This window comes from Notothenia coriiceps, unplaced genomic scaffold (assembly GCF_000735185.1).
Source record: "Notothenia coriiceps isolate Sejong01 unplaced genomic scaffold, NC01 NC01_scaffold00037939, whole genome shotgun sequence".
Taxonomy (NCBI): Eukaryota; Metazoa; Chordata; class Actinopteri; order Perciformes; family Nototheniidae; genus Notothenia; species Notothenia coriiceps.
Genome location: NW_011370640.1, coordinates 666,453 through 683,748, shown reverse-complemented (window position 1 = coordinate 683,748; position 17,296 = coordinate 666,453). Strand labels below are relative to the sequence as shown.

General features: G+C 38.6%; 1 protein-coding gene across 1 annotated transcript; it reads right to left on the bottom strand.

The window, feature by feature from the left end:
* Positions 1-1,453: 1,453 nt before the first annotated feature.
* tc2n (tandem C2 domains, nuclear) lies at positions 1,454-16,830 on the bottom strand. The gene is made up of 9 exons (XM_010797444.1): positions 16,645-16,830; positions 15,745-15,818; positions 9,532-9,601; positions 9,178-9,278; positions 8,049-8,165; positions 7,701-7,894; positions 5,047-5,164; positions 3,691-3,895; positions 1,454-1,663 (listed from the first exon to the last, which is right to left on the bottom strand). The coding sequence occupies exons 2-9, from the start codon at positions 15,772-15,774 to the stop codon at positions 1,554-1,556; spliced, it is 945 nt and encodes a 314-aa protein (XP_010795746.1). The 5' UTR covers positions 15,775-15,818; positions 16,645-16,830; the 3' UTR covers positions 1,454-1,553.
* Positions 16,831-17,296: the final 466 nt, after the last annotated feature.

The window sequence follows — 17,296 nt, the reverse complement described above, 5'->3', positions numbered from 1 at the left end:
TTACGTTTTGTTGCCTTGCTCCGCTCCGGGGGGCCCCCACAGACTCTAGAATCGGCACTGAGTGTAAGCACTTTTACTTATAACTGTAATAACACTGTGCAGTATATATACTTTTATTTACAATGTAATACTTTTTATTACTGGCTGCTTCTTTACCACTTGTATGTTTTTCCTAGCTTTTATATTGCTGCTACTTGTATTTTTTTACCATGCATTTTATTTGAGATTTTTTTGAGGTTATGGCATTTTCAACTTATTTTATTTTGCCTTTTATCTGCATTGTCCCCTTTGCTGTTAAAATGCAAATCTCCCAACTGTGGGACGAATAAAGGATTTCTGATTTGTGATAATGAAGAAATTAAATTATTAATAAGAAATGTTTACATGTAGGCTTTGCACTTCTCAACACATGGACACATTGTGTTGAAATTAATCTTTTCAAATTGAGATTTCTTCAATAAAGAAAGAGTGACGTGGTTTATGGTTGTTGGCCTATTTAAGCTGCAGACTGTGAGTAATGCACTGAAGACCCTCTCCTGTGCCTCAAACGAAACATTACAAAACACTTTCAATTATTCAAATGTCGCTGAAAATCACAGACATTTTAGCAAAAGTTTGAGCGATTTTTTCCCAAAATGTCACCTCCAGAATAAACCATATACCTCTGTCAATAAACACACAAACTGACTTCGTATTTCCAAATAACACCAACTGTACTTTTATTCTCTACATTAATACATTAAATACATACAAACATTTTAATTGCTTTTATCAAAAGCGTCGGTTTGATACAGCCGTGTTTTACAGTCACATCCTTTTTAGTAAAATGAGAGGAAGGGAAAGTCTTTGAGCCCCTCTTCTAGGGAACTAAGGGAACATTTTAATTATATTCATACAGTAATTCTCATATTTTGGCTTTAATTTGTTGTTACTTTCTCTTCTTGTAAACTTTCTATCAAACTAAAAACACCTCTAAAAAGGCGATTTAGAAAATACAGCATTATATCTACAGCTCGTTGCTATGCATTTGGATTGTTGTCATTAAGGCGAACGCTCTACTGTTTTTTAAAAGAAGAAAATAAGTACATTTTTCTAAATTTCCAGCATTTACACTTTGTTCAAAGCCCTTATTTCCATTCGGGCTCAGAGCACGTTCGGTATTTACAGTTTGCTCATCTTCAGGTCAGCATCCCGATGTTGGGAGGAGATGTTGGAGGAGATGTTGGGAGATGTTGGGAGATGTTGGGAGATGTTGGGAGATGTTGGGAGATGTTGGGAGATGTTGAGGAGATGTTAGGAGATGATTTAGGAGATGGTGGAGGAGATGGTGGAGGAGATGGTGGAGGAGACGGTTTAGGAGACGGTTTAGGAGATGTTAGGAGATGTTAGGAGATGTTAGGAGATGTTAGGAGATGTTAGGAGATGTTAGGAGATGTTAGGAGATGTTAGGAGATGTTAGGAGATGTTAGGAGATGTTAGGAGATGTTAGGAGATGTTAGGAGATGTTGAGGAGATGATGTAGGAGATGATGTAGGAGATGATGTAGGAGATGTTTAGGCAGCGCTCAGTGTGTGCCATGCAGACACCACTTTCTCTGGGTTAGCCATCGTGTCTTTCCACTGCTCCACCGCCTCGGGGACAGGACTGTCAAACCCAGCCTGAACCTGCAGGGAACATTGGGAAAGGATATCATATCTCCTTAGCTTGATGCATTCAATCATACATCATAGGGGTTTTCTCTAGCTTAACTTGTTGTGGAATGACCATTATCTCAAATGTATTTTTTTACCACAAAACGTTTCCTCAGGAACAAGAATGTTGCATTTCTAAAGCAGAGTCCAGGGTCTAAATTAAGGTCCGGGGGACACTATTTATCCCCACAAAGAGTTATTACTTGTACTGGGAAGTAGCCAAGCCCCCAGGAAGCACATTTTTCGTAGCGGTCAAACTGTGGAAATACATGTCATTCACGATAAGCCATGGGGACAAAATACCTTTTCCTATTGACTGAAAGAATCGTCTGTAAATCAGCGAGGTAAACCAACTACCCAGGACATGCGCTTATTCAAACATGAGTTCCTAAAAGTGATAAAATGTGCTAAAAGCCAAACTTATAGTTGCTTTTCCTCCTCCATTCATTTTACCGAGCTCCTGGGAAAATACAAGTCTGCATGCTCCATAGTCCTCATGGATGTGCCTGAAGATTGCCTGAAGATTGCTTGACATCATACCAAGTGTACCAGTGTGCTTAATCCAGGTTCACTGATGATTTGCCTTATTAAAAACTAATTTCATTACACTATTTTGAGTTAGTTTCTTCATGGTTTATAGCACTCTTTGCAAGTCTGTTTGTATAAACGCACGAGCTAAATTAAATGCAATGTAGTGTAAGCACTTTTACTTATAACTGTAAAACACTGCAGTATACACTTTATGTAATACTTGTTATTACTTCTCTACCCCTTGTATATGTTTCCTAGCTTTTATAATGCTGCTACTTATATTTGTTACCATGCATGTTATTAGACTTTTTTATTCTTAAAGGGGAACTATTATGGGTTCATATTTGTCGTAGCATTAGCCAAAGAAGTGCGAGTGTCCAATAGTGATGTCACTATGTCCCGGAAGTAAACATTAAAGGTGGGGTAGGTAAGTTTGAGAAACCGGCTCGAGTGCGCTAGAATTTGAAAATACACAACCGGAAAAAATCTGCCACTTCCTTACAGAGCCCCTCCTCCAACACACACGAACGCGCACATGACCAATGAGGGCACGAGATAAGTTTGTGCACAGATGGAAGGCTGACAGGCAGGTAGGCCATCCAGTTACTTTAGCCGGGCCGGCTCAGAGGATTGGTCGTGCTTTTTACAGCGCCACGGCTTCCACAGATGAATTTTTATTATGGATTTTCTGTCAAAGCACTTCAGATATTCATTGCTATCGGGATGTTAAGAGCATTCCATGGAATATAACAAAAAGTGTATCTCGAGCGCGGTTTCTCAAACTTACCTACCCCACCTTTAAGGCATGGATGTATAATAAGAACTGGATACAGAAGTGGGAGGCGGGGTCTCGTTCTTTCCTATGAGAGCTGCTCATTGGCGCATGAAGGCAAAATGCCCAACTTTTGAGAGAGCGAAACGTCACAGATTACCCATCATGCCTAGCTGTCGGAGCAGAAGAACCCGTATGTGCGCTCACAGAGCATGCGCCCCTTAAGCCCCCGCCCTCAAGATCCCACTCTCGGCTCACTAGAATGAATGGGAGAGGAAATAAATCTAGATTTGGCTTTTAGTGCACGTTACAACTTTAAGGACCTAATGATTCTAATAAGGGCTATAAGATAGTTCATATGGGTAGTTAATTTAGTTTAAAAAAAAATATCCACCGATTTACAGACGTCTCTTTACCAATGTTAGTCAATGCGGGAAAGTTATTTCTGGGCCCAGTGACCGTCACGGACTGATACGAAATTGGTACGAGCCGCCATTCTTGGACACTACAAATATTTTTCCTCTGAGTCCGGAGCAGCGCTTCCTGGGGGCTTGGTTTGAGGCTGTCCCCTTTTTGCTTGTTATAATGTAAATCTCCGCCACTGTGGGAGGAGCCCAGTAAAGGATTCTGTTTGTGAAAACATAGACAGACCAGTAAAATGTTTTGTGTTTCTTTCAAGGAGTCTTTATGTCTTACCCTGTCCGAGACACGTTTTCTCAGCGACCGAGCTCCGGGCTGTACAGTTGAGGACCGTCAGAGAGGCAGGCTGGTCCAACGCCTGGGCCAACATGAAGTGAAACCTCTCTTCCACTGACACTGCCCCCCCGACGCCTTCAGGACACGAGTCTTCTTCTTTATACCACCGACCCAACTGGTGCATCTCCACTTTTGACGAAGAACACTTCAGCGACGTAGAAACAACAATATGGTTTAGTCACAGGCAGAGGTGGGAAAGTAGTGGACGTATAGCTATTGTTATAACGTACATGTTTCTGCTTAAATCAGTACTTTAACTGCCACTTACTTTATTTTTTCTGACCGACTTTTACTTTCTACTTCTTACATGTCTGAACACAAAACCTGTACTTTTCTACTTCTTACATGTTTGCAACCAAATACCCTTGTACTAACTTCTAACTATCTTGATCAAATCCTGATCGACTTCTTACCTGTTAATCACAAAATACCTGTACTTTCTACTTCTTACATGTTGAACTCAATAGCCTGTACTTTCTACTTCTCCACATTATCCCAACAGACTGGTTCTTCTAGTTTTGAAATGTGTTTGGAGCGTGAAACTTACTATTCTAGCATTGCTCACCTATTGATTTGAACACGAACACGTGTATTGATCACTTCTGGTCTTCTGTAACAGAGGGATACTGTATTTCTACTTACTTACATGTTTATATCACAAATACCTTGTATTTCTACTTCTTTACATGTGAAGTCAAGATACTGTATCTTTATACTTTCATTACATGTTGAACTCAAATACTGTACTTTTCTACTTCTTACATTTTCACAAACGGCTGGTTCTTTAGTTTGAATTGGTGTGTTGGGTGCGTGTCTATTTAATTATCTTATGAGTCAATTGCTGCTATTGATTCTGACACGATCGTGTACCATCATGTTGTCCTCGGTCTTTCTGAAAAGAAGGAAGGGACCCAATGAAAACGTTGTCATGTTGCACGTTGTTTCAGCATGGAAACATTTCATTAGCTACAACTTGACATTATTGTTCCTATAATATAAAAGGGAGGTCAGGTACTCTTTCAAATCAGCTGCTAGCTTATGGTACATTTTTACTGTAAGTACATTTCAAAGCTCCCCCCTCTTTACATTTTACCTTGACGCTAACACGAAGTTTAGTACAGTACTCTACTTTTACCAGAGTATTTTAGACAACACCAGCACGTCATCCCCCCCATGTACATCCCCCTCTACTCTGAGTAACCACCGCGACTGTGTGTACTCTTCTGCCACTCTGGTCACCCCAGCCACTGTTTTTTAATTCCTTGTAGTAAACATGAAACCATAAAATTACAATACCTTGGTAAGAGGAGAGGAGGATTGCTGGAGAATTTTTGCGCGGCGAGACATCTGGAGTTGGGGATGGCGTCCGTTGACGGCTGAAAGCAGGTGGTGAGATTGCAGCTCAGAGTGGCACCCTGAAAGAAAATAATGAGTTAAATCTGAATAATTAGGCTTTTAAAAAAGTGGTGTTTTGGATGAATTGACATAACATTTTCATGTTCCCTCATTAATTGATGTACCAAAAAAAGGCCGAAATCATTTGCAAAACATTATGATTTGTGTGGAAACATTTTCATTAATAAGTATTTTTTTTTTATTTGTTGACCGTCCTTTCTCTTTCTTGATCCTCCTTAGCACGTCATTACAGTCCTTGACATTGCGGTCTGTTCCTACTGGATTAAACAACGTGTTCACATGTCTCTGAATTGACCAATCAGAAAATTATTTTAGCCCTCCGGTATTGTTCATGGTTGAATGATGGGGCCGCAAACATGTTTTTGATTCTTAAAGTGGCCCTGAGTTGAAAAAGGTTGGGAACCCGCTGCTTAGGGGGTTCCTTTGTTGGCAATTATGTTTTAATGATGCGTGTTACTTATTACAATAAGTGTAATAATAAAATGTTTTGGATTTTCTTTTCTAGGACCCAAGCATCAACAAGAAAACTCAAAAAAAGATTATAAACATGTGTTTACCGTTTAGCACATCGGTGAGTGATTAGCATTGTTATTTCTTCATGTGACTCCCTTGAATAAATCGGCTAGAGCAGCTTAGCATATACAGGCTTCAGGGACCAGCTGTGTCAGTTGTTAGAGTTTGTGGCTTTAAAGCAGGGTGTCAAACTTCAATACACAGTGGGCAAAAATTAAAAAAATGGGTACTAGTCGAGGGCCGGACTGGTTCAATGTTTATTGCAAAACTTATTGAAATGAACTTATTGCACATATTAAACCTGGAACTAACAAAGCTTAAATGATTGCCTATAAAAACAACATTAAACATTAAATAATCAGTTGCATTCATTTCTTATGGCTCTATCTGCAGCTTTTCCAGAGTCATTTCTTATGATTACATTTTCCCACAGGCCAACAACAGCTTCAACAAAACTATTTCCCTCAAAGAGAAACCAAACATGCCCTGTTGTCTCAAGAAAGAAAGTGCAGAAGGAAACATCCATTAAACTCAGTGTGCTGCTCTGTGATGCTAGTTCAGATACTTGGCATCTCATCTCGGGTGCAAGGTCATCAATGTTTGGGCTCAGGCTCTGAGCTGAGGAGACCCTCAGGATGGAGTGAAGGTGTGCGTGCAATATACCGGCGGGCCAGATCTAATAGGAATTAGAAATTATCCTGCGGGCCGAAATTAAATCCACCAAGGGCCTGATTTGGCCCCCGGGCCTTGGGTTTGACACATGTGCTTTAAAGCTACAACATTGACCTTTCATTATGGGCCAAAAAAATGTAACTTAAAAAAGAAAAGTGCCATCGAATGTACAGACTGCATGAACCATTTTTGAGGTGTTTAAATCCAACCAGCAGTCAGTTGAGGTGCTTAATTTGTAACCTTTAAATACAGCGCTCCAACCGGATCGTATGTATTTCTCAACATCAGAACAAAGAATTGGTTTCCTTCAACTTGCGGTCTAGGTTTGATATTTACCTATTTATATTCTGACGGTAATTTGGAGAATTTGTGGCTTTTGTGTCCAGCAGATCACTCACTGAATTTAATGATGATACACTGTCTGACAGCTTAGAGCAGAAACAGTTCATATTTGACTTTCACTAGCCAGACATGCATCCATTTATTAACCAAACAGAACCTGGTTGTTAAAATGGTTTGGCCTACTTTCAATTTCCCCCCAAATGTCCTCGATAATAAATCAAATGTATTTTCCTGTAATAATGAAACAACGTAAGGTCTTCCTGGTACAGAACATATTTTGTTACAATGCATGGGGACCGTTTTATAAGGCACACATGGTGCTCTGCTCTTATTTACTGTGCACATACAAAGGAGCGATAAAAGACAGCAGCCCACAGAGGAAACGGTGGAGAATAAATAATAAAAGTTCAGGATATTCCCAGACTTCAGGTTCTTTCCTGTTGCGAACAACACCTGGACAGCCGGTTAAATTATAATCAGCGGGCTCTTTAAGCTGACTCAATTTGGTCAATATCTCAACATAAAAAGCATAATTGGGCCTCTTTAAAGAAAAACACATGGAAATGATATAAAAAAGACAGCAACGTTTTTCGTCCTCCGTAATTTAACTATCTCCTCCTAGGGACTTTATCCGAACGACTCCAAATTCGGCGGGTAGCGTCTCGAAACATGGGCGATGATCACTGAACTTTTTTTCTTTTGCACAGCGTAGGTGAAAGGTTGATAATATTTGTTGTATTATTAAACCCCATTAATGATTACACTGATGTAATCTTCGGAGTGTTGCTTTTGTGTTGAGATAATATTCATGTAGTTCCTGGCAAATGTTCTCAAACTGTGTTACTATTTGCAAAACCAGTGATGGAAAAAGAGCAAAAATCGACATTTGTGCCTGTAACGACGAGACGCCGTTACTGCTATTTATTAAATGGCATTAATTATATAAGTGTTCACCCCTCATCTTGTCTGCACATTTATACAGAATATGTTAATAACACATGGGACTCACAGAGGATTTGGACTTGAGGTTGAGCTCCAGCCAGTGCTCGGTCTCCTGGGAGTCGAGCTGCCTCAGGGAGAGGACACACTCGGCCACCGTACGTTTCTTTGGGTTGTGTGTCTGCAGCCGCAAAACTAAAGCACTGCAGCGCAACTGCTGGAGACGCAGCGCAAACACAAAGGTCTCCATGAAGGAAACATCCTGCAGAGCGAAAGAGAGGAAGAATGAAGTAAAAACTCTAAATTACACAGGAACAATCTGCAAAAAATGCACCAAGAATAACATCGCTGCATGGAAAAAGTCACCTTTAAAGCTGGGCTTCCACTCCATTCGTATATAATAATCTCATCGTTACCTGTTGATACTCCTTGATGGAGCTCTTGAACTGTATTGGTTTGGGGATGGTGATGATGCCTTTAAATCCAATCTTTGGTTGTTCCCCTCCATCTGGAAAAGTGTAGAGGTCTGAACTCTGATAAGGAAAGAGAGAAAAAGGAAGTTTTAATCGAGGCAGGTCAAATCCATTTATCGCTTACACTGCTCTTAAGCAAACTACATAGTAACAAGGACATGTATATAAACAAAAAAAATAGTTTGATACTGTATATCAATCCTGTCTTGTGTGTTTCTTATATTTCTCAAGTTAATAGGCTGTTAAGTGTTTGAAGTACTCTTGGAAAACCGTTATTTAGGTATAATATACTTCAGTTATGCTCCCGTAAAGACTCAATTTTTAACATAATGTTAAATAAAAAAAGCATTTGTGCGAACCCATTGCCCTGTCATTGTCGATTAAAATGTCTCAATAGATTGTTCAAGTAATGATGTGACCTTAGGACTAAAATGAACCACAACCGAAACCCGAATCTTGGGTGGGTAAGAGGTGCCCATTTTTATTATTTTGCCCCTGTCCAATGAAGAATTAGTGCACGCCTCTGCATTAAGACACTACAGGTGAATAGGGTGGACATTTAACTAATAGATATCACCATGAAACTTCCCCACTTTATTACTGACATTAACACAATATTTTGTATCACAAGTTTTCATATATGTTATGTTTAAATATGCAAATGAGGCATTATGTTTTGCTTACTTTTGGTGAATTTAGGAGAAATCTACAGACATAAACCGACAAAGTTAGTCAAATAAACTCATAAATGTGTATTTGGATGTTTTCTTTACACTAGTCTGGAAGAAAACGTGTTATGGACATGTAACATGTTTTTGCCTGTTGTGTCACTTGTTGCATGCATGCACAGATACGCTGATCACTGTGTTGCAGCATCAATGAGGACAGTTCTGCATCTCAAATAAAATCCACTTGCGAGTGTCCGAGCCGAAGTTAATAGAGCACTGAGAGGAGCAAACAGAGCCCTGTGTTCTGGACATACAGAGGGTCCATTGAGAAAAAGCAGCAGAGGAGCACAAAGGAGCTTTTTGTTGCTCTCATGCTCCCCTCTCCTCCCTGCAGGTAACCTTACCTGAACCAGAGTGATCCACACCTGCTCCAGAGCCTCCTGGTAGCTCAGCCGGACGCACACTTTCCCCAATTCACGCTCATCTCCCGACAGCGTGATGGAGTCTGTAACACCACAGCAACATGAGTAAAAAATGATTCAGCTCCTATTAAATACTTCCTGGAATAACCCACTCTTTATGTAAGAAGGCTTATCTCTGAGGCTCAAAGCTGCACCTGAGTGAAATCGTTTGCAAGTGATTACCGTGTCGGCCTTTTCATGACTGCACAATGCAGCGCGATTATAATCAGACTTAATAGAGGGTTTGAAAGGCGTTCAAAAGTGTTGAAGACGGAGACAAATCTGTATTTAAGTTACCTAGGCTGCTTTCAATTGAGCCAATCGTGGAAGAGGTGCTGCTGAGTCGGCTGGAGAACAAGTCGAAGGGCTGAGGGGGAAAAAACACAGAGATAGTCAGGATTCAGTTAACACTTGAATTGTTAGAAATTAAAATCAATGTTTTGATGGTATAATGTAGCTTAAACATACCGTCAGTTTAAACGCTCTTTTATACTGAAACACCAGAAATTCTTGTGCACAAGCAGTTAAGTTTTTATTCTGAAAATCCTTCATCTACGGTTAGCATTTAGCATGTGGCTAATATACGATTTCCTAAAGAGGTGAATTGAGTAGCGAAATGACATGGAGTGGTGCAAACCGAAACCTACTGATTTAACACTACAACTATAGATGTCGAGATACTACCATGCTGAATATTAAATGAAAGTATAGTTTATTTGAATACATTATTGTTTACAGACGAGAGTAGCATGTGACAACATCCGGAAACCAAACCAGCCGTGAAGTATTTTCTGTATATTTTGGAGTATTGATTACAGCGTTTAGAATGTGTTACATGAAAAGTGATGAAAGAGAATATGAGGAGAAAAGGCGGGTTAAGCATATATTGAATGTGAAAAGTACCAATCCTCTGTTTAAATGCAACAACGGACATTAGAGACGAGGCGAGCCGGCTGGCGGGGAGGAGCCAGCAGAGGATATATATAGCAGCACCGGACGAGGGATTCGCTCTCTTCTCTTCTTGCTCATGAGAGCCAGATCACAGCTGTTTTCTGCCTGAACAATATTCTGTCTGTAACACTACCGCGCCTTTTTTAATTAAAGTATCCCATTTGAATCTTTTCAGAGACTCCATTTAGTCTCATTTTAAAGCTTCTCTCCTGGACGCGAGAATAAAGAACATATTTAACAGAACCAAAAAAACTATTTAACAAGACTCTACAGCCAGGCTAGAATCTTAGTGAAGCTTTACAGTACATGCAGCTACATGCTAATGAGGTTTAGCATCGTACTGTCTGCTATCTTAGTTTAGCATGCTTTTTCGCTTAAAATACGAAATGTAAAAGCAAGTCCTATCTTTTCCAGCAATGCAGTCTTCAACCTAAGTAATTTACAAGCTAATTAAAGATGGATAAAATGGCACAGCATCAAATGTTCGTTCTTTGTCGCCTTTTGTATTAGCAAAAGTTGTGGAGAGTACCCTGTACTTTTTAGGTAAACTCTCAATCCAGGTTTAAAACAACTTGTGTTTAGAAAAAGTCAGCAGGTAACCAAAGTCAATAGGATTTATCCTCTGGGGAGCATAAATGCCTCTCCTATCCTTTATTCTTGTTTGTTTAATTCATACATAAATCACTATAGTGTGAGTTGTCATATTTTACGATGTCGACTCGTACATGTGAAAGCAAAGCAAATATTTAAACAACAATATCATATACTTCCCTGTGTGTTGACATGCATAACTGCTGACATGACGAATAGATCAAAGTAAAAGATTAACAGTATTTTCACAGCTTACACTATTTGTTCAGTTTTATTTCCTGTAGTTGCTGCTAATAAATAATTGGTTTATCCGTTTAGCGCAATACTGTAGTATTACTTTAATAATTTATATCTGCTGCTATGCATATTTCTAATTATAGCAACATTGCTGATACACTGCAACTGCCCTTTCAATTTCACAACATATGAACACATTTAATATAAAAAAAAGCCTCATTTTCATGACAATCCAACCAACAGATGTCCATACGTTTCCCTTATAACCACAAATGTTAACCTCATTGTGGCGCTAGAGGAGAAAGCCAGGCTATTAACGTTTTCAGGATTTATTCCTCTGGGGACCACGAATGTCTGTACCAATTATAATGCCAATCCAACCAAGATCAGTCGAGACATTTTACTGATAAACAGATATGTCAACCTTCTTGTTGCGCTAGTTCAGGGGTCGGCAACCCACAGCCCTTTAAGCCCTCTGCTCTGGCTCCCTTGAGTTTAGACGAAAATAAGAAGGAAATAAAATAAAAGTATTTGTAGGACTATTATATTTTGTTGCATGGTTGAAAATGTTTCGTATCTTGTATTTTGAGGTGATACTGTGACACATAAATAAAAAACAAAACGGTTTTAATTAGGTAAACTAAAATATGCGTCACATCCTGCTACGGTCCCGCGCGAGCGCCTTTTCTTGGAGGCGAATAACCTGACCCCCGGCCCGATGAGCGAACTATGGATAAATAAATAAAAATTACCGGAGGAAGCAAGCGATGCTGGTTTACCGGTATGTTTGATATGTAGAGAGAAGTTGTCAACGGTGCTGCAGCCTTTACGTATCAAGGAACAACAAGGGAGAGGAAGACAGCTGACAATCTTCAGTCATAATTCAATGGGGTATGTAATTTATTTCAGAAAACACTTTTTGTTATATTCCATGGAATGCTCTTAACGTCCCGATAGCAATGAATATATTAAATGCTTTGACAATAAATACATACAAAAATTCATCTCTGGAAGCCGTAGCGCTGTAAAAAGCACGACCAATCATTTTAGCCGGCCCGGCTAAAGTAACTGGATGGCCTACCTGCCTGTCAGCCTTCCATCTGTGCACAAACTTATCTCGTGCCCTCATTGATGTGCGCGTTCGTGTGTGTTGGAGGAGGGGCTCTGTAAGAAAGTCTAAAGGAAGAGGCAGATTTTTTCCGGTTGTGTATTTTCAAATTCTAGCGCACTCGAGCTGGTTTCTCCATTCTTACCTACCCTACCTTTAACTCTTTTTAGGGTGCAGCTATATGTTTTATTTATTTCAAAGTGGGCCCATTTTAATAATATTTTTTTTTCCTTCAAATGTGCAGAGGACTCCCCAAGTGCTGTGTTTAATTTATTTTAAAGTAGGCCTGTGTATTATTTTTAATTCTCCTTATAGGAGTTCTTTGTTTCTTATTAGAGGTTAACAGTTTTATATAATGTAATAAATAGCGTAATAAATGCAAAAAAAACTGTAGTTTTTGTCTGAAATAAAAATAAATACAACTTTATTAGCTATCAAGCTATGAAATATGTTTTGCGTCTCCAGACAAAAAAATGTTTTGGAAAAAGGAGCAAAATGGCTCTTTTGGTCAAAAAGGTTGCAGACCCCTGCACTAGTCGAAAAACATCCCAATGTCTATATGATTTATCCTCTGGGGACCATGAATGTCTGTACCAAATGTTACGCTAATCCAGTCTAAAATCTCAAATTGGTTATTGTTTCTTTACCTGTTCTATTTATTTCCCATTTTCATTCTCTAAGCCCGGCTTTATTTGTTTACTGTTGGGTCTATTACCAAGGTGATGTGATCATAACTTACTACTGTTTGCTCATAATGTTGCCAAGCTAAACAGTCAGTGTAGTTGAACAGTAATTGTGCAACTACTCCACGTTGCTCTGAGTAATAAGAGAGTGAGAGGTGTCCATGATGCATTAAGGCTTCTGTGATTATTTAAGTGTTTATCAAGCAAGGCGTTAAATTGATTGAAAAAGCCGTCGTCAGTAATAAGAAACTGTTGAGAAGTCAGGCGTAAAACACCACAACAGAACAAAGAAATACGCCCTGGAAAATTGTTTTCTTACTGTATTACTGATTAAACTGCACTTTGACCGAGACATTGAATCATACATCGCAAAACAGAGATGCATTCAGGGACAGCCGCTAAACGGGATGAACAAGTGCGGATTTAATCTCCAGTTTCCTTATCATCTATTCCACATAAGGATTAATTTCAGAATGACTCATAAACTTAACTCCATTATTCATAACTGTAATTAAAAAAGATTGGGGTGCAATGTTGAAGGCAGTATTCAGATCCTTTATTTAAGTAGTAATACTTATATCACAGTGTAAAATTACAAGTACAATTACTGTATTGAAAATGCTACTTAAAGTGGACCTATCATGCTATTTTTAGGCAATAGCAAAGGTCTCAGATATATAAAAAAATATGTCTATGAAGTGTTTTGCTCAAAATACCAAACAGATCACCCATTCTAGCCATGCCTCATATCCCTCTATTTCACTTCCTGTTTCAAAAGGGCTGATTTGGGTATAAAGCTTTTTTTTTTTTTTAAATTGATAAAATAAAAAAGGAGGGGTCTGAGCTCATGCGGGACCCGGCAGCTACTGTCTAAACTAAATACTGCCGTGATAAAACGCCATATCATGGATTATCAAGGATTATTTCTGAAACAGTATGGAGCTCAAAGGCTTTCTCTCTTGCCGGTTATACCACAAGGTGAGTTCCTTTTTACTTCCTGCTTCTTCACACACATGCTCTCCAGTACAGGTTAGCTCTGAGTGTTAGCGATGCTAATGTAAACAAAGACCATATTACGTCCAAAACAGTCGGGCATTGTTTCTGATAGCAACGTTTCTGATAGGGCCGTGGGTCCACATTTCAGATAATACGTCATATCGGACGCAAATCTGGATCAGCTCTGTTTTTAGAGATATGCGTACGGAGGAAAAGAGAGAGGGTTTTATTTTTCTGACACTGCGTGAGTTCCCCGACACACCGGGGACACATCTTTATGTAGAAAAGACATCAAAAAGTGCATTTTGCATGATAGGTCCCCTTCAAGTAAAAGTGAAGTAAGTTTACTCTGCAAAACTATCCAAAGCATCAAATAAAAAACACTTAAAATAAACAAAAGTTCAATTTTTTAATTCAAAAATCTTTGTTATTAAACTAACTATAGTTGTCAAATAAATTAAGTGAAGTAAAAAGTACAATATATCCATTTGAATTTAGTGCGGAAGGTGTAAAAAAGAAAATACTCAAGTTTCCACTAAATATAAATAATTAATTGAAGGTTCTTTGTTAGAATGTTACCATTGCAAATGGGATATAATTGATTTAATTAAATACACAGTTTAATAGTTAAATACCTTCTTATCTTGGTGAGGCATTTCTCCTTGTAAAATAAAGTTATTTGTAGTGAAATTGAGTCTTAAAGTCGTATCAATTAATTCAATTAATTCAACTTTACCCTTAACCTCAGAGCAGTTATTTCAAATCTAAAATGTGTATTTATTTTTTGCTTATCTGATAATATGTAAAGGTTTTGGGAAATGTGTTTCCGTCAAGAGGACAAGGTCACTCTCATATCAGTCAAGTCAATATTGGGCTAAGGCCAATAGCATGTTAGCTTAGCATAAAGACTGGAAACAGGTGGAAACATCTAAAAGGTAGCAACTTCCTTGTACCATCACTTTAAAAACTCAGCCATTAGGATATATCCTTGTTTGTTTAATGCATATAAAAAAAAAAAATTGATACCATTATCAAATCAGTCAAGTCAACATTGGGCTACAGCCAATAGCATGTTAGCTTAGTTTAGCAGACAGACTGGAAACGGATGGCAACAGCTAGCCTAGCTACATCTAATGGTCATAAGTTCCTCCTACTATCACCTTAAAAACTCAGTCATTAACATGTTGAATTTTTGTTTTTTATATATATGCAATAAAAGATCGATTACCACTTTCATATCAGTCAAGTCAATATTGGGCTAGCATGTTAGCTTAGCTTAACATAAAGACTGGAAACAGGTGGAAACAGCTAGCCGAGCTACATCTAAAAAGGTACCTACCAGCACCTTTACAGCTCATTAATAACAGGTTTTATCTTTCTTTGTTTAATTCATACATAAATCAATATGTGTGATATTTTACGATGTCGTATATGGGAAAGCAAAGCAAATATTTAAACAACAATTATCATATACTTCCCTGTGTGTTGACATGCATAGCTGCTGACAGGATGAAAGGATAACATTAAGAGTATGTTCACAGCTCACACTATTTGTTCAGTTTTATTTCCTGTAGTTGATGCTAATAAATAATTGTTTTATTCGTTTAGCAGAATAATGTAGTATTACTTAAATAATTTATATCTGCTGCTATGCATATGTCTAATTATAGCAACATTGCTGATATACTGCAATTGCCCTTTCAATTTCACAACATATAAACGCATTTAATATAAAAAAGCCTCAGCAGATATACGATTATTTTTCAACCCCTGAGGATAAAATGACCCCCCAAACGTCCCCACCTTAAATCAAAATACCAGCTGTCCTGGCTTGTTTTCACTGTTCCACTTTCTGCAAAGTACAGTGGAAAGTATTTAACTATTTTGAGTGTTGGTTGACAGAGGGTGAGAAACGGTGTGACTGTAGATTAGATAACGTCTCACCTGCATGTGAGGGCTAGACAGGTCGAACATGGAGCTGCTGAGTCGCTGCTCACCGGACGGTTTCTGAGACCAGCCTGGAGGGTCAAAATATCAGAAAATATTAACATCGTTTCATTCGATTTCTCTGTTATTTATTCAATGCAATTTCTTAACCATATACTGAACGTTTCTCTCTATAACTGCAGACAAACTGTACATCAGGACTAACTGTTTTATTGGTGTATATTCTAAATTTATCTACAATGATAAAAAAAAAATGCATGTCGAAATCAGTTTCACAATACATTTTAATTGTATTTTTCTATTTAAATTAAAAATAATAATAATTTCTTGTTTTTATGTTGTCTTTTTTCTTGACTTATAAACATTGTGAGTCACATCTTAAAGGTCACCTATTATGCAAAATCCACTTTTTCCTGTCTTTTATACATAAACATGTGATTCCCTCTCTTCTTGTCCTGATCCATTTATATAAAAACCTGATCAGATTTTGGCCACTTTATGATGTCATAACGATTTGTTGGCTTGTGTAACCATTAGCCAATCAGCAACCAAGGTAACCCCCCCCCCCCACCTTATCACCTGAATCTCCTCCTAGAGCACCATTGAGTTCTTTTTAACCAAATGTCTCTCAGAGGGGCGTGGGGAGCTCCTTATTTTCATCTAAAGTAACAGACAGAGAATCAGCACTTTTGGAAAACAGGGCTGAAACAGAGGGTGATTATGGGGTAATGCTGCAAATGGATCTGTTTGGTGCTTAGAGCCAATCAAGAGACATGTTGTATATATCTGAGACCTATAAGTAAAGTAATGAAAAACGCCAGTATTAGATAGGGGGACCTTTAAAAGCGCATGGCATGAAGTTTTAAATGGACCTGCCGGCGGCCTCGTGGTTGTTACCTGGACTCTGGGGGCCGGACTCTTTGGTCCTTCAGGGCTCGGCGCCTGTCGCCGGCGGTTCGACCGCGGTGAAGAGTACGCGGCACCTGGCCCTGGTGGAAGGCTGCGGCCTCCGAGGCTGTGTTAGGTGAACTGAGAGGACCCAGCAGCTCAGCGCTTCCTCTCTGCATATGTGCACCGAGCTGAAACCTGCAGACCACACCAGCCAGCCGGGGGGTCAAGTCACACCTCCATTTGATGAAATGATTCTTTAAAAAAGGTCACCCTATTATGCAAGAATCCACTTTCTCAGGTGTCTTCTTTTTTGTTATTCAAAATTTTTATTAGGGAATACAGATCATAGAAAAACTACCAGACACCAAAGCATAACCAAAAATATAAACATATATCAACTCTCCAATACTGCAAAAGGAGAATAGTAATCAATAATCAGTTAACATGAATTAAATGATAATTCTGCAATAGCGGGTTGTAATATTCATTAATAACAACAACAAAAAAGAATAAAAATAATGAAAATACAATAATAAACATAAATAGACGATATACAAAGAATTAAAAAAAAAAAAAAAAAAACCACAGAGGATATATTCCTAACAAAGAATCAAGTAATGTTTACAACCGAGTAGCCTCAAACTTGAACATGGGGTCA

Coding starts and splice junctions, on each gene's coding strand:
- tc2n (XM_010797444.1), bottom strand. CDS start 15,774: ATGTTCGACCTGTCTAGCCCTCACATGCAG. Junction 5,165..7,700: donor CTCAAGTCCAAATCCTCTGT/GAGTCCCATGTG, acceptor TTTTCTTTCAGG/GTGCCACTCTGAGCTGCAAT. Junction 3,896..5,046: donor CCTCCTCTCCTCTTACCAAG/GTATTGTAATTT, acceptor ACGTCGCTGAAG/TGTTCTTCGTCAAAAGTGGA.